Source organism: Pseudophryne corroboree, chromosome 3 (genome assembly GCF_028390025.1).
Source record: "Pseudophryne corroboree isolate aPseCor3 chromosome 3, aPseCor3.hap2, whole genome shotgun sequence".
Taxonomy (NCBI): Eukaryota; Metazoa; Chordata; class Amphibia; order Anura; family Myobatrachidae; genus Pseudophryne; species Pseudophryne corroboree.
This window is the reverse complement of record NC_086446.1, coordinates 224,010,797-224,035,084: the sequence shown is the minus strand read 5'-3', so window position 1 is coordinate 224,035,084 and position 24,288 is coordinate 224,010,797. Positions and strand designations below refer to the sequence as shown.

General features: G+C 47.2%; 1 protein-coding gene across 8 annotated transcripts in view; it reads right to left on the bottom strand.

Moving 5' to 3' along the window:
• PARG (poly(ADP-ribose) glycohydrolase) overlaps positions 1 to 24,288 on the bottom strand; it is a 330,974-nt gene that overhangs the window by 40,697 nt on the left and 265,989 nt on the right. For all 8 annotated transcript variants that reach the window (XM_063958841.1, XM_063958842.1, XM_063958844.1 and 5 more), the window contains 3 exons: positions 16,456 to 16,531; positions 11,359 to 11,506; positions 8,645 to 8,723 (listed from right to left, as the gene is read on the bottom strand). In XM_063958841.1, coding sequence (XP_063814911.1) covers positions 8,645 to 8,723; positions 11,359 to 11,506; positions 16,456 to 16,531 — 303 coding nt within the window. The remainder of the gene's footprint in view (positions 1 to 8,644; positions 8,724 to 11,358; positions 11,507 to 16,455; positions 16,532 to 24,288) is intronic.

Here is a 24,288-nt window from a genome sequence, read left to right as displayed (position 1 = left end):
CAGCTTCCTATCAGCTGGCTCCTTGAGGGCGGCCGTATCTGGAGACGGTAACGCCACTTGATAAGCGTGTGAGCGCCTTATCACCCTAAGGGGTGTTTCCCAACGTACCCTAATTTCTGGCGGGAAAGGGTATAACGCCAATATTTGCTATCGGGGTAACCCTACGCATCCTCACACACTTCATTTTATTTTATCTGATTCAGGAAAAACTACAGGTAGTTTTTTCACTCCCACATAATACCCTTTCTTGTGGTACTTGTAGTATCAGAAACACGTAACACCTCCTTCATTGCCCTTAACGTGTGGCCCTAATGAGAAATACGTTTGTTTATTCACCGTCGACACTGTATTCAGTGTCCGTGTCTGTGTCTGTGTCGACCGACTGAGGTAAATGGGCGTTTTTAAAACCCCTGACGGTGTTTCTGAGACGCCTGGACCGGTCCTAATAGATTGTCGGCCGTCTCATGTCGTCAACCGACCTTGCAGCGTGTTGACATTCTCACGTAATTCTCTAAATAAGCCATCCATTCCGGTGTCGACTCCCTAGAGAGTGACATCACCATTACAGGCAATTTCTCCGCCTCCTCACCAACATCGTCCTCATACATGTCGACACACACGTACCGACACACAGCACACACACCGGGAATGCTCTGACAGAGGACAGGACCCACTAGCCCTTTGGGGAGACAGAGGGAGAGTCTGCCAGCACACACCAAAAACGCTATAATTATATAGGGACAACCTTATATAAGTGTTTCTCCCTTATAGCATCTTTTATATATATACAATATCGCCAAAATCAGTGCCCCCCCCTCTCTGTTTTAACCCTGTTTCTGTAGTGCAGTGCAGGGGAGAGCCTGGGAGCCTTCTCTCCAGCTTTTCTGTGAGAGAAAATGGCGCTGTGTGCTGAGGAGATAGGCCCCGCCCCTTTTTCGGCGGGCTCGTCTCCCGCTATTTTTGAAGTTAGGCAGGGGTTAAATATCTCCAGATAGCCTCTGTGGGCTATATGTGAGGTATTTTTTGCCTCTAATAAGGTTTTTATTTGCCTCTCAGAGCGCCCCCCCCAGCGCTCTGCACCCTCAGTGACTGTTGTGTGAAGTGTGCTGAGAGGAAAATGGCGCACAGCTGCAGTGCTGTGCGCTACCTTTATGAAGACTCAGGAGTCTTCAGCCGCCGATTTTGGACCTCTTCTCTCTTCAGCGTCTGCAAGGGGGCCGGCGGCGCGGCTCCGGTGACCATCCAGGCTGTACCTGTGATCGTCCCTCTGGAGCTAGTGTCCAGTAGCCAAGCAGCAAATCCACTCTGCACGCAGGTGAGTTCACTACTTCTCCCCTAAGTCCCTCGTTGCAGTGATCCTGTTGCCAGCAGGACTCACTGTAAAGTAAAAAACCTAAGCTAAACTTTCTCTAAGCAGCTCTTTAGGAGAGCCACCTAGATTGCACCCTTCTCGTTCGGGCACAAAATCTAACTGGAGTCTGGAGGAGGGTCATGGGGGGAGGAGCCAGTGCACACCACCTGATCTGGTAAAAGCTTTACTTTTTTGTGCCCTGTCTCCTGCGGAGCCGCTATTCCCCATGGTCCTTTCAGGAACCCCAGCATCCACTTAGGACGATAGAGAAATAAGAATTTACTTACCGATAATTCTATTTCTCGTAGTCCGCAGTGGATGCTGGGAACTCCGTAAGGACCATGGGGATTAGCGGCTCCGCAGGAGACTGGGCACAAAAGAAAAGCTTTAGGACTACCTGGTGTGCACTGGCTCCTCCCCCTATGACCCTCCTCCAAGCCTCAGTTAGGATACTGTGCCCGGGCGAGCGTACACAATAAGGAAGGATTTATGAATCCCGGGTAAGACTCATACCAGCCACACCAATCACACTGTACAACTTGTGATCTGAACCCAGTTAACAGCATGATAACAGAGGAGCCTCTGGATAGATGGCTCACAACAACAACAACCCGATTAGTTAACAATAACTATGTACAAGTATTGCAGATAATCCGCACTTGGGATGGGCGCCCAGCATCCACTACGGACTACGAGAAATAGAATTATCGGTAAGTAAATTCTTATTTTCTCTGACGTCCTAGTGGATGCTGGGAACTCCGTAAGGACCATGGGGATTATACCAAAGCTCCCAAACGGGCGGGAGAGTGCGGATGACTCTGCAGCAACGAATGAGAGAACTCCAGGTCCTCCTCAGCCAGGGTATCAAATTTGTAGAATTTAGCAAACGTGTTTGCCCCTGACCAAGTAGCTGCTCGGCAAAGTTGTAAAGCCGAGACCCCTCGGGCAGCCGCCCAAGATGAGCCCACCTTCCTTGTGGAATGGGCTTTTACAGATTTTGGCTGTGGCAGGCTTGCCACAGAATGTGCAAGCTGAATTGTACTACAAATCCAACGAGCAATAGTCTGCTTAGAAGCAGGAGCACCCAGCTTGTTGGGTGCATACAGGATAAACAGCGAGTCAGATTTTCTGACTCCAGCCGTCCTGGAAACATATATTTTCAGGGCCCTGACTACGTCCAGCAACTTGGAGTCCTCCAAGTCCCTAGTAGCCGCAGGTACCACAATAGGCTGGTTCAGGTGAAACGCTGAAACCACCTTAGGGAGAAATTGAGGACGAGTCCTCAATTCTGCCCTGTCCGTATGAAAAATCAGGTAAGGGCTTTTATAGGATAAAGCCGCCAATTCTGACACACGCCTGGCCGAAGCCAGGGCCAACAGCATTACCACTTTCCATGTGAGATATTTTAAGTCCACAGTGGTGAGTGGTTCAAACCAATGTGATTTTAGGAACCCCAAAACTACATTGAGATCCCAAGGTGCCACTGGAGGCACAAAAGGAGGCTGTAAATGCAGCACCCACCTGACAAACGTCTGAACTTCAGGAACTGAAGCCAGTTCTTTCTGGAAGAAAATCGACAGGGCCGAAATTTGAACCTTAATGGACCCCAATTTTAGGCCCATAGACACTCCTGTTTGCAGGAAATGCAGGAATCGACCCAGTTGAAATTCCTCTGTAGGGGCCTTCCTGGCCTCGCACCACGCAACATATTTACGCCAAATACGGTGATAATGCCTTGCGGTTACATCCTTCCTGGCTTTGATCAGGGTAGGGATGACTTAATCCGGAATGCCTTTTTCCTTCAGGATCCGGCGTTCAACCGCCATGCCGTCAAACGCAGCCGCGGTAAGTCTTGGAACAGACAGGGTCCTTGCTGGAGCAGGTCCCTTCTTAGAGGTAGAGGCCACGGGTCCTCTGTGAGCATCTCTTGAAGTTCCGGGTACCAAGTCCTTCTTGGCCAATCCGGAGCCACGAGTATAGTTCTTACTCCTCTCCGTCTTATAATTCTCAGTACCTTGGGTATGAGAGGCAGAGGAGGGAACACATACACTGACTGGTACACCCACGGTGTTACCAGAGCGTCCACAGCTATTGCCTGAGGGTCCCTTGACCTGGCGCAATACCTGTCTAGTTTTTTGTTGAGGCGGGACGCCATCATGTCCACCTTTGGTTTTTCCCAACGGTTCACAATCATGTGGAAGACTTCTGGATAAAGTCCCCACTCTCCCGGGTGGAGGTCGTGCCTGCTGAGGAAGTCTGCTTCCCAGTTGTCCACTCCCGGAATGAACACTGCTGACAGTGCTATCACATGATTTTCCGCCCAGCGAAGAATCCTTGCAGCTTCTGCCATTGCCCTCCTGCTTCTTGTGCCGCCCTGTCTGTTTACGTGGGCGACTGCCGTGATGTTGTCTGACTGGATCAGCACCGGCTGACCTTGAAGCAGAGGTCTTGCTAGGCTTAGAGCATTGTAAATGGCCCTTAGCTCCAGGATATTTATGTGAAGTGATGTCTCCAGGCTTGACCACAAGCCCTGGAAATTCCTTCCCTGTGTGACTGCTCCCCAGCCTCGCAGGCTGGCATCCGTGGTCACCAGGACCCAGTCCTGAATGCCGAATCTGCGGCCCTCTAGAAGATGAGCACTCTGTAACCACCACAGGAGAGACACCCTTGTCTTTGGTGACAGGGTTATCCGCTGATGCATCTGAAGATGCGATCCGGACCATTTGTCCAGCAGGTCCCACTGAAAAGTTCTTGCGTGGAATCTGCCGAATGGCATTGCTTCGTAGGAAGCCACCATTTTTCCCAGGACCCTTGTGCATTGATGCACTGAGACTTGGCCTGGTTTTAGGAGGTTTCTGACTAGCTCGGATAACTCCCTGGCTTTCTCCTCCGGGAGAAACACCTTTTTCTGGACTGTGTCCAGGATCATCCCTAGGAATAGAAGACGTGTCGTCGGGATCAGCTGCGATTTTGGAATATTGAGAATCCAACCGTGCTGCCGCAACACTACCTGAGATAGTGCTACCCCGACTTCCAACTGTTCCCTGGATCTTGCCTTTATCAGGAGATCGTCCAAGTAAGGGATAACTAAAACTCCCTTCCTTCGAAGGAGTATCATCATTTCGGCCATTACTTTAGTAAAGACCCGGGGTGCCGTGGACAATCCAAACGGCAGCGTCTGAAACTGATAGTGACAGTTCTGTACCACAAACCTGAGGTACCCTTGGTGAGAAGGGTAAATTGGGACATGGAGGTAAGCATCCTTTTTGTCCAGAGACACCATATAATCCCCTTCTTCCAGGTTCGCAATCACCGCTCTGAGTGACTCCATCTTGAACTTGAACCTCTGTATGTAAGTGTTCAAGGATTTTAGATTTAAAATAGGTCTCACCGAGCCGTCCGGCTTCGGTACCACAAACAGCGTGGAATAATACCCCTTTCCCTGTTGCAGGAGGGGTACCTTGATTATCACCTGCTGGGAATACAGCTTGTGAATGGCTTCCAATACCGCCTCCCTGTCGGAGGGAGACGTCGGTAAAGCAGACTTTAGGAAACGGCGAGGGGGAGACGTCTCGAATTCCAATTTGTACCCCTGAGATACCACCTGAAGGATCCAGGGGTCCACTTGTGAGTGAGCCCACTGCGCGCTGAAATTCTTGAGACGGGCCCCCACCGTGCCTGAGTCCGCTTGTAACGCCCCAGCGTCATGCTGAGGACTTGGCAGAGGCGGGAGAGGGCTTCTGTTCCTGGGAACCGACTGTTTGCTGCAGCCTTTTCCCTCTCCCTCTGCCACGGGGCAGAAAAGAGGAGCCCTTTGCCCGCTTGCCCTTATGGGTCCGAAAGGACTGCGCCTGATAATATGGCGTCTTCTTATGTTGAGAGGCTACCTGGGGTAAAAATGTGGATTTCCCAGCAGTTGCCGTGGCTACCAGGTCTGATAGACCTACCCCAAATAACTCCTCCCCTTTATAAGGCAATACTTCCATATGCCTTTTGGAATCCGCATCACCTGACCACTGCCGCGTCCATAACCCTCTTCTGGCAGAAATGGACAGCGCACTTACTCTTGATGCCAGTCGACAGATATCCCTCTGTGCATCACGCATATATAGAAATGCATCTTTTAAATGCTCTATCTATAGTCAGTAATATACTGTCCCTGTCTAGGGTATCAATATTGTCCGTCAGGGAATCCGACCAAGCCACCCCAGCACTGCACATCCAGGCGGAGGCGATTGCTGGTCGCAGTATAACTCCCGTATGAGTGTATATACATTTTAGGATATTCTCCTGCTTTCTGTCAGCAGGTTCCTTAAGGGCGGCCGTCTCAGGAGAGGGTAGTGCCACCTGTTTAGACAAGCGTGTGAGCGTTTTATCCACCCTAGGGGGTGTTTCCCAACGTGCCCTATCCTCTGGCGGGAAAGGGTATGATGCCAATAACCTTTTAGGAATTATCAGTTTTTTATCGGGGGAAATCCACGCTTCATCACACACTTCATTTAATTCCTCAGAAGCAGGAAAAACTACAGGCAGTTTTTTCTCACCAAACATAATACCCTTTTTAGTGGTACTTGTATTATCAGAAATATGTAAAACATTTTTCATTGCCTCAATCATGTAACGTGTGGCCCTACTGGAAGTCACATTCGTCTCTTCATCATCGACACTGGAGTCAGTATCCGTGTCGGCGTCTGTGTCTGCCATCTGAGGTAACGGGCGTTTTAGAGCCCCTGATGGCCTTTGAGACGCCTGGACAGGCACAAGCTGAGTAGCCGGCTGCCTCATGTCATCAACCGTCTTTTGTAAAGAGCTGACACTGTCACGTAATTCCTTCCATAAGCCCATCCACTCAGGTGTCGACTCCCTAGGGGGTGACATCTCTATTACAGGCAATTGCTCCGCCTCCACATCATTTTCCTCCTCAAACATGTCGACACAATCGTACCGACACACAGCACACACACAGGGAATGCTCTGATAGAGGACAGGATCCCACTAGCCCTTTGGGGAGACAGAGGGAGAGTATGCCAGCACACACCAGAGCGCTATATATAAACAGGGATTAACCTTATAGAAGTGTTTTTCCCCTTATAGCTGCTGTTATGTTAATACTGCGCCTAATTAGTGCCCCCCTCTCTTGTTTTACCCTTTTCTGTAGTGCAGGACTGCAGGGGAGAGTCAGGGAGACGTCCTTCCAGCGGAGCTGTGAGGGAAAATGGCGCCAGTGTGCTGAGGAGATAGGCTCCGCCCCCTTCTCGGCTGACTTTTCTCCCGCTTTTTGCTATATTCTGGCAGGGGTTAAAATACATCCATATAGCCCTGGGGGTTATATGTGATGTATTTTCGCCAGCCAAGGTGTTTTTATTGCTGCTCAGGGCGCCCCCCCCCCAGCGCCCTGCACCCTCAGTGACCGGAGTGTGAAGTGTGCCTGAGGAGCAATGGCGCACAGCTGCAGTGCTGTGCGCTACCTTGGTGAAGACTGGATGTCTTCTGCCGCCGATTTTTCCGGACCTCTTCTTGCTTCTGGCTCTGTAAGGGGGCCGGCGGCGCGGCTCTGGGACCGGACTCCGAGGCTGGGCCTGTGTTCGGTCCCTCTGGAGCTAATGGTGTCCAGTAGCCAAGAAGCCCAAGCTGGCTGCAAGCAGGCAGGTTCGCTTCTTCTCCCCTTAGTCCCTCGATGCAGTGAGCCTGTTGCCAGCAGGTCTCACTGAAAATAAAAAACCTAAAACTAAACTTTTTCTAAGAAACTCAGGAGAGCCTCCTAGAATGCACCCTTCTCGGCCGGGCACAAAAATCTAACTGAGGCTTGGAGGAGGGTCATAGGGGGAGGAGCCAGTGCACACCAGGTAGTCCTAAAGCTTTTCTTTTGTGCCCAGTCTCGCTAATCCCCATGGTCCTTACGGAGTTCCTAGCATCCACTAGGACGTCAGAGAAATAGTCGTTAACGTAAACATAATATTTTCTTTTTGTTTTCTTGGATTAAGGTGTGAAGCAGAATACCATGTTCATCTTAGCTGCGATGCATGGCATGCCAGGCTGCGACTATTTGCAGCCGGTAATAGCTCCATTGGCTACACCTACATCTGTACATGTAGAAACATTAGTCTGCACAAAATATAACCAAAAAAACAATTACACAGAGCCTTCAGCTGCCAGAATTCAGCAATGTGCTGGACTGCTGGCATGGAATTGCCAACCAGTAACTTGATTTGATACAAAAGGAGTAGATTTGCTTACATTTATTTAATCTTATTGATCAGGTCCAGGTTGTGGGATTTCAATTTTATTCTAAACACCATAAACATAAATTAGAGCCTGCCAGGAGATTTACTCCACACAGAGATACACAAGTAGGCACAGAAATACACACATATATAAAAACTAGATAATTACAGGGAGGGAGGGGGGGACGGGGACATAATTGTGTCCACAAGAGAGGGCAGAGGGAATAATCTCAAAACGAATAAACAGATTTCCAAAAATATGTTGCTGCATACCCCACACCTATCTCCAGCATCACTGTATGCACATCTATGTCATTACAATCTAATACATATAACCACCTTGAGGCAAATCATTCACAGCACAAAAAGAGAGTCTATAAGAAAGTACACAGGGTTTAATTTACGTCTTAATAGTCTGGGACCCTCTACAAATGTTACATCTTACTGTAAGCTGCCTATTATACCCCATGCACACTGCACAAATAACCCAGTATTGACCCGGGATTTTGCCGAGTCGCTGTGCAGTATGAACGGGTCACTGCCGAATTCCCGGGTTGCCTGACCCGGTAATTCAACCCGGGAATAAAGAAGAGTTATTACTGGGTCATGCACAGTGTGAACGGGTTACCCGGGTCGATGCAACCCGCTACCCGTTCACAGCATAGGGAGAGGCGGCACGAAGATGATCTCATCTCCAGCGCTGCCACCACCCCCGATGCCGCCTCTGTCCCCCTTCCCCCTAATGGCAACCAGACCCGGCATATTGCCGGGTCGGGAAGCCACCCCATTCACACTGCACAGTTCCAATGCCGGGTCGCACCCAGGAAGGACCTGTATCCAATTCCCAGGCGTGACCAAGCAATAGCAATCAGAACGGGGTATTAGTGTGTCACAAACTGAACAAGAAAACTAGTTATTAGCGTTACAGGACTAAACTGCTTAAAGACTCACACTGGGTTAAATGACAAAGCATTCCTGTACTGTTTACGGGGTAAATGTAAATGGCAAAAGGACTGGAAAATAGAGCTCAACAAGAAACTCCAACACACAAAGATATTGCTACACGTACCGTGCAGTTTCATCTCTATGAGGACGATCCCATCTGTAGCTTTCAGCGTAGCCTTTATACTCGCTATACTGCTCTGCACCTACACATAGATAAACAGGAGATAAGATGTCACACATTTGTAACAAAAGATAAATGGTTTATATTCAATTCCTGGGTGAGCCTTACTTTATAGCAATTCAATAACAAAAGCTTTTTTTACTTGCAAGATACTGGGGGGGAATTCAAATGTTTGAAGTCAGTTTTTTTCCTATCTAATAGACAGGAAAAAACAGACACCCAGCTGACTTTTCAAACATTTGAATTCCCCCCTAAGAATACTGAGTTGACACATATGTACACGGTGTCAGGCTGCACTACAAGGAGGGAATTAAATTACCTGAGGTAAATGCCCAATTCAATTACCTCATTTTTTCCGAGGCAGTTTTTGTGTGAAAACACAGGGATCCTCGACAGTGTCGGCTATAGGGGGAAATTGAATTACCGCCTTAGTTTTATAGTTTGGAAGAGAGATCTCTAATCGAGTGAATTCTGAATTCGCCATTTTCTAATTTTGCACTGGCGCAAAGAGCAGCAGGTCAATTGTGTGGGAAAAGAAGAAAAAAAAAACCACACACCGTAATAGACTCCATAAACTGGCGACAGGAACAGAAGCCCTTGGCGACTCGACCAAAAAATAATTAAAAAATGCCTTAGCAATAGTAATTCTCACAGGGTTCCGGATTCCATAATTAAGTAATATCTTCAAGGACATTTGGGAGGTCCAAGCCTGAAGCACTCCCATAGGACTGCAGACGAATTGTTGCCACACACACATACTGTATATCATTACATGTGAAGATAATAATGGGAACTAAGGCAGACAGAGGGATTTTACATACACTATGTAGGGTGATTTCCCAAGCAAACAATAGTAACTTAAAACCTAATGTAAAGTGGGAAGGCTTTCTGTAGGAAGTGTGAACTTAATGTTTTGCAAAACATGGTAACTTCAAGAATTTTTTTTTTTTTTAATCTTCAGATTGAATGGATGAGAATGTGAGATTGAATGAATGTAAAACAAATCCAACAAATTGAAGTTACAAGAAAGCTATTTTATGTACATATAAGGTCAATTTTACAGCTTCCTCAGAGCCAGGAATACAAGGTGGCTCAATGAATCTTAACCATGTTAAGTTTCCTGTGTTTTTTTTTTTTAAATCCATCTCTCTCCTGAAGTACTACACTGCATTAGGATGACCAGCAAACAAAATACAATACAATACAATGCTAATTTGCCACTGTCTCCGACAGTGCAACCATAGACAAGAAAAGCACAGAGTAAATGGCTGCTGAGCAGTTATTCTTTTGCCATTTTGTGATGTGATTCTGTTTGGCACTGTAAAAAAATATCTCCCAACTGTCCAAATAGAGGCCGGAACCACAATCTCCTGGTTAAGGTGGAAGGAAGACACCACCTTAGGTAAATAACCTGTCCGCGTTCTAAGAACCGCCCGGTCACAGTGAAGAATCAAATAGGGGGACTTACAGGATAAGGCACCCAAGTCCGAGACCCTTCTAGCTGAAGCAATCGCCAGCAAGAATAGGACCTTAAGCGAAAGCCACTTAAGATCAGCAGATGCAAGAGGTTTGAATGGAGACTCTAGCAAAGCCTCCAAAACCACAGACAGATCCCAAGGGGCCACAGGTGGCACATAAAGAGGCTGAATCCGCAACACACCCTGTGTGAATGTATGGACATCAGGTAGGGTAGCAATTTTTCTCTGAAACCAAACCGACAAGGCAGAGATGGTAGAATACTTAAGTGTCCCGTAGGAAGCACAGCACTGGCAATCAGGCGGTTCCACAGAGGAGGATTTGCCCTAGCAGTCCCAGGAACAGCAAGGCTCTGTCTGTAATGGCTGCTGACCGGGAATGAGGGAGAGAGAAGCAGATCCAGGGCGGGAACATTGCTGAAATGGCACCCTGGGCTGGGGGGAGGGGCCTCAGGTCCGACCTGCTCCCCCTGCTGGCATCCCCACCGGGTTTGCGGGCAGTGTAAAAACGGGGGTTTATAATAAGATTTCCCCCTGACCTGTGCCCATAACTTGACCCTGGTGGCTAGTGGAGCGGCTGCCCAGTATTCAGTGTCCACGCCCGTGCGCGGCCCGCCTAACACGGCCGCGCTTGATCGCGGTAAATGCGGCCACTGGAGCCCCTTACTTCCCCCTTGTCTGCGGTTCCGCGATCCGGTAGACGGCGGCGTGTGTGTGACTCCTGGTTAGAAGAAGAAGCCAGAGCCTACAGCGCCGCTGGGGTGACGGAGCTGCACGCAGGGAAGTCTATGAGACTTTGCCTGCTGCAGCCCTGTAGTTTCTGTACAAGAATTTCTTCTGTTTCTTCTGAAATTAAGCTCTGAATAGGCTGCCTAAGGCAGCCCCTTGTTAAGTGCCTGCATACTGCATTGGCACCAACTTACAAACTGAGCTCCCTGTGCATGGAGGTGGGGTTATAGAGGAGGCAGCGCTGTGCATCTTGGGAACAGTAAAAAGCTTTGAGCTACTCCTCTACACCCCGATGTTAATCCTTGTGGAGCCCAGTGTACCCCGCAGCAGAGAACCTGGCTTCGTAAGTAGAGTGTTAATATTCTGAAATGCAGCTATAATATCCACTTACTAACTCTTCAACAATAGTGATTCTCAAAAGGATTTTCTTTGGCATCATGGATGCAGACTGACCTGTTATAATAAGACACTCGTTGGGCTCTAACTCTTCGGTAAAGAGGCGTGATACTATCAGCTCAGGATTGATGATGAAGCGGATCTCTTCCTGGACTAGACCTGAGCCGGTCACACCACCACCTACAGAGCGGTTGGCAAAATCCACCTGTCCAGAAAAAACAGATTTCCTTTTAACTAGTATATCACAATAAAACATTTTATATTTTTATTTTATAGTATGATTTGTATCCACAATCGTACACTTAAAATGTGCATGTCTCAGAATGAGTTCAGACCTGTGTACTTTTAATGGGGCACTACCTTTTGTGGACTAAAATCAGTAACTTAAGTAGCTCCATAAAATAAATTTTGCTTGGTTGCAATACCAGCACACTTTTGTTTACTTCTTTTTCACTACTTTTAGATCCAGGAGGGGAGAGCTAAGGGAAAGTGTAAGTGGTGCACTGTAGTGGGGATCCTCACACATCTCACCCACTTTCCTAGTAAATTAACACCAAGGCCCTGCACCCACTGCACACAGCTCAACCTGTATTTTATTTTATGCTTTGCAACAGAGATGCAAAGTGTTACGAGTTCTTCCTGATGAGCCAGGACAGCTATGTGAGGTATTTATTGTCAGCGACGGTCTGTAGGTAGGAGTTGGTGGTTTGTGTGTTTAGTAATTACATTTGCTGAGGGTAGTTTACAAAATTGCAACTAACAAAATGTCTTTGGTTATACATAGGTGTGGCTGGATGGTCAAACCTGTACACATCAAAGTGCACACTCTCTTCTGTCTCTGCTACTGCAAAGCCTACAGAGATGCACTGTGCAAAGCTGTAATTTCACACCACAAACCAGCCTCCTACCACTACAGTGCTACGACTTGTACACCCCTCAATAGCATCAACCTTCTAGTCTTTCTGCTAAATACTGCATTTATCATCATGTGAGACATCACGTAATCAGTGTGAGGGGACAATACGAAGGTCTTCCTTACATATAGTAAATTTGTGCGCGCGTTTGAGAATTTTTTTTATTACACTGCTCACAAGTGTCCTCTCCACCCCTTTATCTCTTAGCCCAACATTTTCTTAGCAAAATAAAAACATTTTCCACAGCTCATTTAAATAGTGTTTCCTCAGCTTGTCCCCACTACTGCTCCCTGCAAAATGCAGCCACCTCTATGCACAGACCGGCACACCTCAGCGGAAATATAAACACACAGCTGGTCCAAAGCTGCTTTTTACATTAATCAGCGGACAATTTGCTCTTCGTAATAGGATTTCCAATAGCAGATAACGGATAGTTGGGTAGCTGAGGCAAGGAGCAATTGCTTGATGATGGCTGAGGCATATTAAATGAACATACAGTCTGACAAAGCCAGCGCCATCACCTGCATTTGGAAAAATCAAGGCCGTTCCTAGGGGATCCAGTCAGCATACCGACATTCGGGATGCTGGCAGTCCTGACATGGGTCAGAAGACCGACATCGATCACAATGTCTGCATCGGAATCACGACTGTCAGCATCCCGATCAGAAGTTTTCTGTGGCGGGTTAGCTTTACTGCAGGTGGGAGGGAGGGTTAGGCACTAAGTGCCCACCAGTTAGAGATAGGCTACAGAGAGAGTTTGGGGTTAAAGGGGTAGGTTTAGAACACTTATCTACAAGGTGTCAGTATTCTGCACGTTGGGATGCCCCAAGCGCCGGGATCCAGATACCATCCCCTGAATACACAGCAGCCATATAATAATAATAATTGTATTTATATAGGGCTTTTTCTCCAACAGGACTCAATGCGCTTTACAGACATCAAAAACAATGCACATAATACAGAAGATTTAAGTAATACAGCGATAGACAAGCCACACAGACTTAAAAAAAGAAAATCTAGAGCGTACAGTAAGCATAATGCAGGATTGGTGTAGACATTGTGGGTAACAACTTCCAAGGGTTGTGCATTCCACCCTCACAAAGTACCAGGTGAGGCAGCCATCTTGGGCGCACTGCGTGGGATTACCCTGGGTGGAATAGCCCACCACTAAAAGAGAAGAAGCACAATAGGATAAATGCAGCACCCTAACACCCAGAGTAGGGTCCCAATAAAACTGTCAGGTCCACATATTTTTCGTCCCAACCACAAGCATACCAGATGAGGCAGCCATGTTGGGCACACTACAAAGTTTACACTGTGGGAGGTGAGCCATAAAAGGGCCCAATGCATTTATGGGAGGACTGACACTTGTGTAGTTTATGATATAACCTGTATGCAAAGATCCATGTGAAGTACATCCTGCCCAGAGGAGTCATCTGAGGTAACCATCTAGGGTGCACTGCGTAGGTCGGTGCTGGCAGGGTGTACAATCAGCGGAGGTGCACATTATATACTGCACTAAATGGCAATTTCTCTGCTAAAGATCATAATAAACAGAAATTTGTATTTTGGCTTTTATGTTCTACAATTTAAACATTTTCTTCGCCAAAAAATAAATAAAAATGGTAAAATACATATTTTTAAAACAATTCTGGATAGCACCTCTTGGAAAGGATATCAGTCCAGTCAGCACTTCAAACCAGAATATAGAAAAGCATAATGAAACCCACTAAGTATACCATGTTACTGAAACATTTAGGTCAAGTACACTTGCCCACATCTCCCTTCCATTGATCATCTCAACCAGGAAGAGTACACATAGTATTCAGTAATTAAATCGTAATCACATAAATTACTAAATAACACAGCTAAGTCTGTAGAACGCAACAAAAGTCTTCGGTATTGGTTTTAACCAGTTGTTGAAAAACTGGACAAAGCGTGCAATAACTGAACATTTATACAATAATCAACTGTGCGTGACAGATGTATCCACTGAAGGACATAGCATCCCCCAGTTTTACCACTAGATGTCCAAATAGCAATTTGCCGGGGATTGAGGAAAGTTAGGAGAGATTGCACAGGATCAAATGAGCCAGAAAGTGTACTGGTAGAGCAGCTGGATGATGGAAATCTTGAGCCTTTTTAAAGAAGGACAAAACTTCACAAGGGAACTGAACAACTAAACATTTACATTAGGTAACATTCATATCACACTTCCATACCCTGGTAAACACAGTTTTCAAAGACAGATCTATCAATCTCACATCAACAATAAAACCTATTGGCCTTTAGCTGTCTATGCCATATGATTCTGTGTCATTTGTAAAAAAGAAAAAAAAAAAAGGGTCACTGGTCTACAAGACACGGAGGGAGAAACGGTCCCAGGGACCACTTTGCACCTGTCAAAACACTTGGAATGGGAATGTATTATATAGTGCTGATTTACAAGGCATTACTAACATTACAGCAGCTGAGGGGAAGCATCAAATGCACAGATAGCTGCCAAGAAACTCAGATGTGAATGTGTTATGGGCAGGCAAAATCCAAATACGAAATCTCTTGCTGTAACCAGGGGTAGTGGTAGGGTGTTCGGCGCCCCCTGCAAACTATACATGTGTTCTCCCTCCCACCCACACTTCAGAAAGGCACAGTGCACACCAAAGGCGTGTGGTTTCATAGGGGTGTGGTCTCACAGGGAAGGTGCGTGGTCACACAATAGTACCCCCATTTCAAAATACACCACAAAGTAGCAAATCTTAAAGTACACTGCACATAGTGCCCCTAATTCATATTACATCACATGTGTTATTCATGTTACACAGTAATACTCCTTATACACATTACGACACACAGTAGTGCCCCTTATATAATATGCCACGCAGTAGTGCCCCTTATACAGTGCCCACATTAGTAGTGACCAATATACACACACAATGGCCACAGTAGTAGTGCCGCTTATGCACGTAATGCCCACAGTAGTACTGTTGCTAATACACATAATGCCCACAATAGTAGTACCGCTAATACACAATTCCCACAGTAGCAGTGCAGCTTATACACATAATGCCCACAGTAGTAGTGCCGCTTATAAACATAATGCCCATATTAGTAGTGCCCTTGACACAATGCCCCCAGTAGTAGTGCCCCTTACACATAATGCCACCCAGACACAGCAAAGGCTGATCCAGAAAAAAATGACTGGGTGGGAACCATGATAGGGGAAGGGGGTGGAGGTAAGAGGTATGCAGGGTTACAGAGAGACGTATATTAGGGGTGACAGAGAGGCATATATGTGGGGTGACAGAGGCATATATGTGGGGTGACACGGAGGCATGTATGTGGGGTGACGGGGGAACATATGCAGGGTGACAGAGCCATTCAAGTGGGGTGACAGAGGGACATACGCAGGCATATATGTGCGATGATAGAGGGACAAACAGTACACATGGTGACAATGCACATCCCCCATCTCCCCACTCTAAATCCTGTTAGGACAGCCTCCATATTATTTTTCCCCTCACCACATTAGCCACTGACCTGGCTGGCCACCATAGCAGTGTGTTTCCTGCCATTGGAAGCAGGCAGAACCTGTTGGGGCTTCAGGAAGCCGCTAGGTCCTAGTGCCCGATGGCTGTCTGGTTCACCACCAACAGGGCTGCGGAGATTCACAGGTGCAACAGAGAGGAGCGAAGAGAGTAGGGGCGGACTGAAGAGGAGAGACGCGCTTCCTGTCAGAGTTTTGACAGGTGCAGCAATAGCCGGCACCACTTCACATCACCGCAGACAGCAGCAGAGCAGGGAGAGCGCCTCTCCAAGCCGGCGCCTCCCTGCTTTGCATTTCCTTGCTGAGCAGTAGCGCCAGGGCATCAATTCCTTATCTGAAGCATAGTTCTGGACTAGCACAGGGAAACATCAGAATGATTGCTGAACACACAGTGAAAGAACACATTATAAATTAGCATGAGTGAGTAGAAATGTAAACCAGGAAATAAAAAAAATAAATGAGCTATGATCTACCAATCATTTGCCACTTCTCAGGCGCAGAAATGCCTCAGCTTTATTTAAACTTGCTGCAAAAGCATCAGCAAGGGGGTATACAACCTATTTTAAATGTTACAATATATTTTGGGCTCCTAAAAATGGTACGACTCTTTCTTAAATTAGCATGCATACTATACAGTTGCATGGATGCATTAAATGGATATAGATCACTATCAAGGTACCACTACCAAGTACTCACCTGCAACATTCCATGTCCATTACCTTCAATCGTTCCTTCACACGTAATGTGGAGCTTTCTCAGCTTCTTGGGTGATCTGAATAAACATAATACGATAGTAAAACTGCTGTTGGTGATAATATCACGCAATCACAAATGATCCTGAATTGTTATCAAGTGCAATCCCTGAGATGAGCAAGGCGGGACTGTGAGGAATAGTGTGGGGAGGGACGGATTATTTTGTTCTACAATCCAGTATACTTTAGGCCAGGCCTGGCCAACCGATGTCTCTCCAGCTGTTTTGAAACTACATGTCTCAGCAAGCACTACTAGTTTTGCTATTAGGAAATGCAAAAACTGTGGGCTATGATGTGTAATTTCACAGCTGGAGAGCCACACGTTGGCCAGGCCTGCCTTAGACATTGAGTGACAAAAATTGTTAAAAACACAAAGCATTCTGGAAGACAGATTCCATACATGTATTAAACACATAAAACAGAATTACAGTATACTGTATTTGGGGATGTACAAAAGGAGCAAAACGGTAGAAGGGCGGGAATCTTGCAGCTGAAATTAAATCCTGTTCATTACACTTTTTACTTGATGCAATGAGAAGAAAATATTCTTTAAAATACTACTTAGTAATCAATTAATGTTCAACATGGGAAATAGAACATTGAATTGGATCTAACTCTAGGGCCTAATGTGCACAAACTGCATACTGTATGGCATTTACATCAGCATAGAAAGAATTACACCCACAGAGGGAACACTATCAGGCTAATGCTCTGCATCAACAAATAATACAAGGATATATGGGTGGTCTTCAGTTTGCCAGCTGTCGGGATCCAGGCACACAGTACACCGGCACCGGCATACCGACACTTTTTCTCCCTCTTGGGGGTCCACGACCACCCTGGAGGGAGAATAAATAGCGAGCGCAGTGAGCCCGCAAGGGGCTCATTTGCGCTCGCCACGCTGTCGGTATGCCGGCGGTCGGGATCACGGCCGCCGGCATACCATACTACACCCAGGATATATTGCTGTGTCTATAGTGTTGTCTTGCTGGGAGTATTTCTACAGCACACTCAGCCTAGAGAAAATGCTTTCATTAAATATTTTCATATGTTCATGGTGACTGGTGATACCGTGCTAATATTGCTATTCTTTAGAAAACACAAAAGGTTACGACTGATGCAGTAATGCCATCAAACAGTTTTTAGATATGACATACATTATTTGAACATAAAAAAATTAGGATTTTAATTACCTACCGGTAAATCCTTTTCTCGTAGTCCGTAGAGGATACTGGGGTTCCATTTATTACCATGGGGTATAGACAGGTCCACTAGGAGCCTTGGGAACTTTAAGAATTTGATAGCGTGGGCTGGCTCCTCCCTCTATGCCCCTCCTACCATACTCAGTCTAGGAAACTGTGCCCAAGGAGACGGACATACTTTGAGAGAAGGATAGATAAAGATAGTGGTGAGATTCCGAACCAGCACACACAAAACAGAGGAAAGCTATGCTAACCCAACTTTAAACAGGAACAGCAACAGCTGAACCAACAATACTTAACAAGTAACAGAGCAGGAAGAACGAAGCACTGGGCGGGCGCCCAGTATCCTCTACGGACTACGAGAAAAGGATTTACAGGTAGGTAATTAAAATCCTATTTTCTCTTACGTCCTAGAGCACAGGTTCTCAAACTCGGTCCTCAGGACCCCACACAGTGCATGTTTTGCAGGTCTCCTCACAGAATCACAAGTGAAATAATTATTTCCACCTGTGGACCTTTTAAAATGTGTCAGTGAGTAATTAATACACCTGTGCACCTGCTGGGTTACCTGCAAAACATGCACTGTGTGGGGTCCTGAGGACCGAGTTTGAGAACCACTGTCCTAGAGTATACTGGGGTTCCATTTAGTACCATGGGATGTACCAAAGCTCCCAAACTGGGTGGGAGAGTGCTGAGGTTCCTGCACAACCCAAACTGAAGGTCCTCAGAGGCCAAAGTATCAAACTTGTAGAACTCAGCAAAAGTGTTCGAACCAGACCAAGTAGCCGCTCGATAGAGTTGTAAAGCCGAGTCACCCCGGGCAGCCACCCAGGAAGAAAACACCGATTTAGTAGAGTGGGCCTGCACAGATTTTGGAACCGGCAAACCTGCCGTGGAATAAACATGCTGGATAGCGAACATGAGCATCTATCGTGCAAATGTCTGCTTTGAAGCAGGACACCCAGTTTTATTAGGATCATATAGAACAAACAGCGAGTCAGATTTCCTGTGACAAGCTGTCCTCTTTACGTATACCTTCACAGCCCTCACAACACCCAAAAACTTTGAAGTAGCGGAAGTGTCGGTGATAACTGAAACCACAATAGGTTGGTTAATGTGAAACGCAGACACCACTTTAGGAAGAAATTGCTGACGAGTCCTGAGTTCAGCTCTGCCCTCATGGAAAATTAAATAGGGACTCTTGTGAGACAAGGCCCCCAGCTCCACCATACGTCTTGCTGAAGCCAAGGCCAACAGTATGACGGTCTTCCACGTAAGATATTCTACATCTACCTCCTGTAAAGGTTCAAACCAGTCCGATCAGAGAAACTGCAGCACCGAATTAAGGTCCCAAGGTGCCGTGGGAGGCACAGAGAGAGGTTGGATGTGTAAAACAAGTTTCAAGAACATCTGGACCTCAGGGAGAGAAGCCAATTGTTTTTGAAAGAAAATGGACAAGGCCGAAATCTGGACTTTTATGGAGCCCAGACGTAGGCCCACATCCACACCTGCCTGCAGAAAAAGATGAAATTCCATCGCAGAAATTTCTGCACTCACACCAAGAGACGTATTTCTTCCAAATAAGGTGGTAATGTTTAGACATTACCACCTTCCTGGCTTGGATCATAGTCGGGATAACTTTATTAGGGATCCCTATTCTGGCTAGAATCAGCCGTTCAATTTCCTTGCCGTCAAACGTAGCCACAGTAAGTCCTGATAGACGAACGGCCCTGTTGCAGAAGATCCTCGCGACGAGGTAGAGGCCACGGATCCACGAGGAGCATCTCCAGAAGGTCCATGTACCAGGCCCTTCTTGGCCAGTCTGGAGCAATGAGCATTGCTTGAACCTTCTCCCTTTTTTTTTCATTTGAGAATCCTTGGTATCAGAGGAAGTGGAGGAAACACGTACACCACCTGATAGACCCATGTAATCATCAGAGCGTCTACCGCCACTGCCTGTCAGTCTCTCTACCTAGAACAATAACGATTGATCTTCTTGTTGAGACGAGAGGCCATCATGTCGATTTGTGGATATCCCCACCGACATGTCAAGCACCTGAACACTTCCGGGTGAAGGCCCCACTACCTCGGGTGCAGGTCGTGTCTGCTGAGGAAGTCTGCTTCCCCGTTGTCGACACCCGAAATGATGACCGCTGACAATGCCACAGTGTTTTGTTTTTTATGCCCAGAGTAGAATTCTTGACACCTCTGACATTGCTGCTCTGCTTTTTGTTCCACCCTGTTGGTTTATGTACGTCACTGCCGTCACATTGTCCGACTGGACTTGAATGGCCCGATCCTGAAGAAGATAAGAGGCCTGCAGAAGGGCGTTGTATATGGTCCTGAGTTCCAGAATGTTGATTGGAAGGATGACTTCCTGACTTGACCATCTTCCTTGAAACTGCACTCCCTGGATGACTGCTCCCCAAACTCGGAGGCTTGCATCCGTGGGTTAACAGGATCCAGTCCTGAATTCCGAACCTCCGACCCTCGACGAGGTGAGAGGTCTGTAGCCACCACAGAAGGGAGATCCTTGCTTTTGGCGACAGAGGAATTCTCTGGTGCATGTGAAGATGCGATCCGGACGTCCAACAGATCGAGCTGGAAGGGTCTTGCGTGAAACCTTCCATATTGAAGCGCCTCGTAAGAGGCCACCATTTTCCAAAGCAGGCGAATGCATAGATGCACCGATATCCGGGTTGGCTTCAGGACATCCCAAACCATCGACTTTTCCAACGGAAGGAACCCTTTCTGCGACTCTGTGTCCAGTATCATTCCCAGGAATGGGAGCCTTCGTGTTGGCTCTAGGTGAGATTTCGGAAGGTTCAGAATCCACCCGTGATCCTGGAGAAGTATGGTTGAGAGGCCAAGGCTGTACAGCAACCTCTCCCTGGACGGCGCCTTTATCAGAAGATCGTCCAGGTACGGGATTATGTGCACTCCCTGCTTGCGGAGTAGAAACATAATTTCTGCCATCACTTTGGTGAACACAATCGGTGCCGTGGAGAGACCAAATGGCAGGGCATGGAACTGGTAGTGACAGTCTTGCAAGGCAAACCGTAGATAAGCCTGATGAGGCGGCCAGATTGGAATGTGAAGGTACGCATCCTTGATATCCAGAGACACTAGGAATTCCCCTTCCTCCAGACCTGAGATCACCGCTCTCAGAGACTCCATCTTGAACCTGAACACTCTTAAGAACGGGTTCAAGGACTTGAGGTTCAGAATTGGTCGTACCGAACAATCCGGTTTCGGTACTACAAACAAGTTGGAATAGTACCTCTTGTATAGATGAGGTGGAACTGGAACGATGACTTGAGTCTGTACCAGTTTTAGGATGGCCTGCTGTAAAGTTATACTTGCCTCTTGTGAAGCTGGTAAGCATGATTTGAAGAATCTGTGAGGTGGGAGCTCTTGGAACTCCAGTCTGTAGCCCTGGGAAATAAGATATATTACCCAGGGATCCCGGCACGAACTTGACCAGATGTGAATGAAGAACTTTAGTCAGGCTCCCACCTGACAGTCTTCCAGGCCTCGCGGTCAACCGTCATGCTGAAGGCTTTGAGGAAGCAGAGCCTGAGCTCTGTTCCTGAGCACCTGCAGTTGCCGGTTTGCATGGTTTACCTCTTGCGCCTCTGGAGGCGGTAGAAGCGCCTCTGGATTTTCCCTTAAACTTGGCTGTTCGAAAGGACTGTAAATTTGAAGCTGAATAAGCTGGGGGAGCTGCGGAAGGAAGATACGTAGACTTACCCGCAGTAGCTTTGGAGATCCATTTGTCTAGTTAGTCTCCAAACAAGGCCTCTCCTTGGAATGGTAGGCCTTCCATGCCTTTCCTGGAGTCTGCATCAGCAGCCCACTGACAAGCCCCTGCGTGCCATAGCGGTGGTGCGTGCATTAAGCAACCCAATCTCTTTTATGGCTTAAACCATAAAGTTTGCAGAGTATTGAATATGCTGCAGGAGTAAAACAACATCCCCCCTAGACAAAGAATCTAACCCCTCAATTAGGTTACCTGACCATTTAGCAATGGCTTTTGTGATCCACGCACATGCAATAGTGGGTCTCTGGGCCACCTCAGCAGCTGTGTACAATGATTTGAGTGTAGTCTCAATTTTACGATCAGCCGTATCTTTTAGGGAGGTTGCATCAGGGACAGGCAATACAATTTTTCTTGACAGCCTAGAGACTCATGCATCCACTATTGGTGGATTTTCCAATTTTTTCCTATCCTCCAGAGGAAAAAGAAAAGATGAGATTAACCTTTTAGGGATTTGAAATTTCTTATCAGGATTAACCCACGGTTCTTCAAACAGGTTATTTAATTCCTTTGACGCAGGAAAAGTGACTGAGGTCTTATTTTTTACATTAAAATAAGATTCTTCACACTCCTCTGACACCTTATCAGGAATTTGCAGAACATCTCTGATAGCCTCTATTAACTGTGACAGAGTAGCATCCCCCCATTCCAAATCCACCTCGCCCTCCTCCATGTCTGACCTGTCAGTCAGACTGCAGGATATGGGCCAGAGATCGTTTTCGCGGACAAATGGGAGGGGATTGAGACGCTGGTTTGGGGACTGAGTCTCTACTCATAAACTCATCCACAGTCTGTCTTAAGTAATGCGTCTCTTTCTCATTGCGGGATAGAGAAATATTTGAGATCATTCCCTTAATGGAATTAACCCATTCCTGTTCAGCCCCGCTATTCTGGGAAGGTGCACTGCCCTGAGTACCCAGTAGTGAGCCGTCTGGTGAAGAGGAACACTCTGCTGTACAATAAACACACTCTTTGCCTGATATAATGTAAATGTGACCACACACACACACACACACACACACACACACACACACACACACACACACACACACACACACACACACACACACACACACACAGGAAAAGGTTAAGTACAATTAACCCACAAAGAGCCCTTCAGGGAGACACTGAGTTATTTGGAGCCAGCCCCCACTGTGCCCTTATCGCTAATGCCAAGCTTAGACGGGTCGCAGACTAGGTACCTTGATAGGGAACTTAGTACACAAATAATCACTCCACCCCTGCTATAACATCCTGGTACCGCTGAGGCAATCTGGAGTCTCTCCGGAGGAGCTGCACGTCCCTGTCAGTCAGCGTCTGTGTCCACTGCAGAGGGAGAATGGCGCTGGTGAGCTGCTGGATCCTCTCATAGTGAAGCCCCGCCCCTTCAATGGGGCGCAGTCTTCCCGCTTTTTTTATACTGGCTGAGGTAATCTGGTGCTTAAAATGGAGAGAAAACAGTTGTAATGCTGTTTTTGCCAGTGTGGGTACTGTGTACAGTGTACTGAGACGCAGCTGTGTACTGTGTCTGGAGACGCATTCCGCCCCGGTTAGAAGCCGTGCGTCTCCGTACCCTCATGCCGCCATAATGGCCGGCGACCCGCTAGCCGGGACGCCGGCTTAGTACTTACCACTCTTCATTCTTCTGGCTCTGTTAGGGGTGGCGGTGTGCAGCGGGAATGTACGCTCACCGTGGTGGGGCTTGCGAATAGTTCCCTTAGGAGCTCAGTGTCCTGTCAGTGGGGAACGGGACCATTAACCCTTCAAGAGGTTGGGCCGTTCCCCCCACCCCCCTAAGTCCCACGAAGCAGGCAGGCTGGTGCCATCCAGCCCTGCCTGAAAATAACAAACATACAGTATAAAATAAATACAGAAAACTCTTCAGGAGCTTCCATAAGCGTGACCGGCTCCTCCAGGCACACTTTCTAAACTGAGTCTGGTAGGAGGGGCATAGACGGAGGAGCCAACCCACACTATCAAATTCTTAAAGTGCCCATGGCTCCTAGTGGACCCATCTATACCCCATGGTACTAAATAGAACCCCTGTATCCTCGAGGGCGTAAGAGAAAGCTCATTAAACTTTGTGCATATTTACTGCATCAGAAAGCTTTTAACTAAGTTTAAATACAGTACTTACAGATATACCACACTAGGTTGCTGTGATGTGGGCGCTTATATTCGCACCCGTGATCCATACACAATGCATTGACGGGTCACGGGTGTGAATAGTTTCAGCTAGTTGTTGCATCAACGCAACAATGAGCCTGGCTACATCTGTAAAAGTCTATTTACTAATCCTTGGAGAGAGATAAAGTGGACGTATATAAGTACTAACCAACCGGTGTCATTTTTCACACACAACATGTAACATGGCAGTTAGGAGCTGATTGACTGGTACTTAATCTCCATCCACTTTAGCTCTCTCTTAGGCTTTTGTATGGAGGAAATCTATTCTGCGCAAGTGCAAAACAGACTTCCTCCTCCTGCTGCGGCCCCCTGGGAGTGTTGTTGCAGTCTGTGACCGCCAGTATCACTCCTGAAAACGCACTCCAAAATGCTGTGCGAGCAGCATTCCGGAGTTAGTAGAGGGGAAGATCGTCCTCCCCCAGCACAACTTAGTTGCAGCAGGGGGACAGATGATCAGTCCTCAGTGACCCATGCTCTGCTGCGCTCTACAATAAGGTGAGGGGGAGGGGCTAACACAGGTGCGGGTAATGAGGGAGACATCTTTTGGCACTAGGGGTGGGAAGAAAGGTGT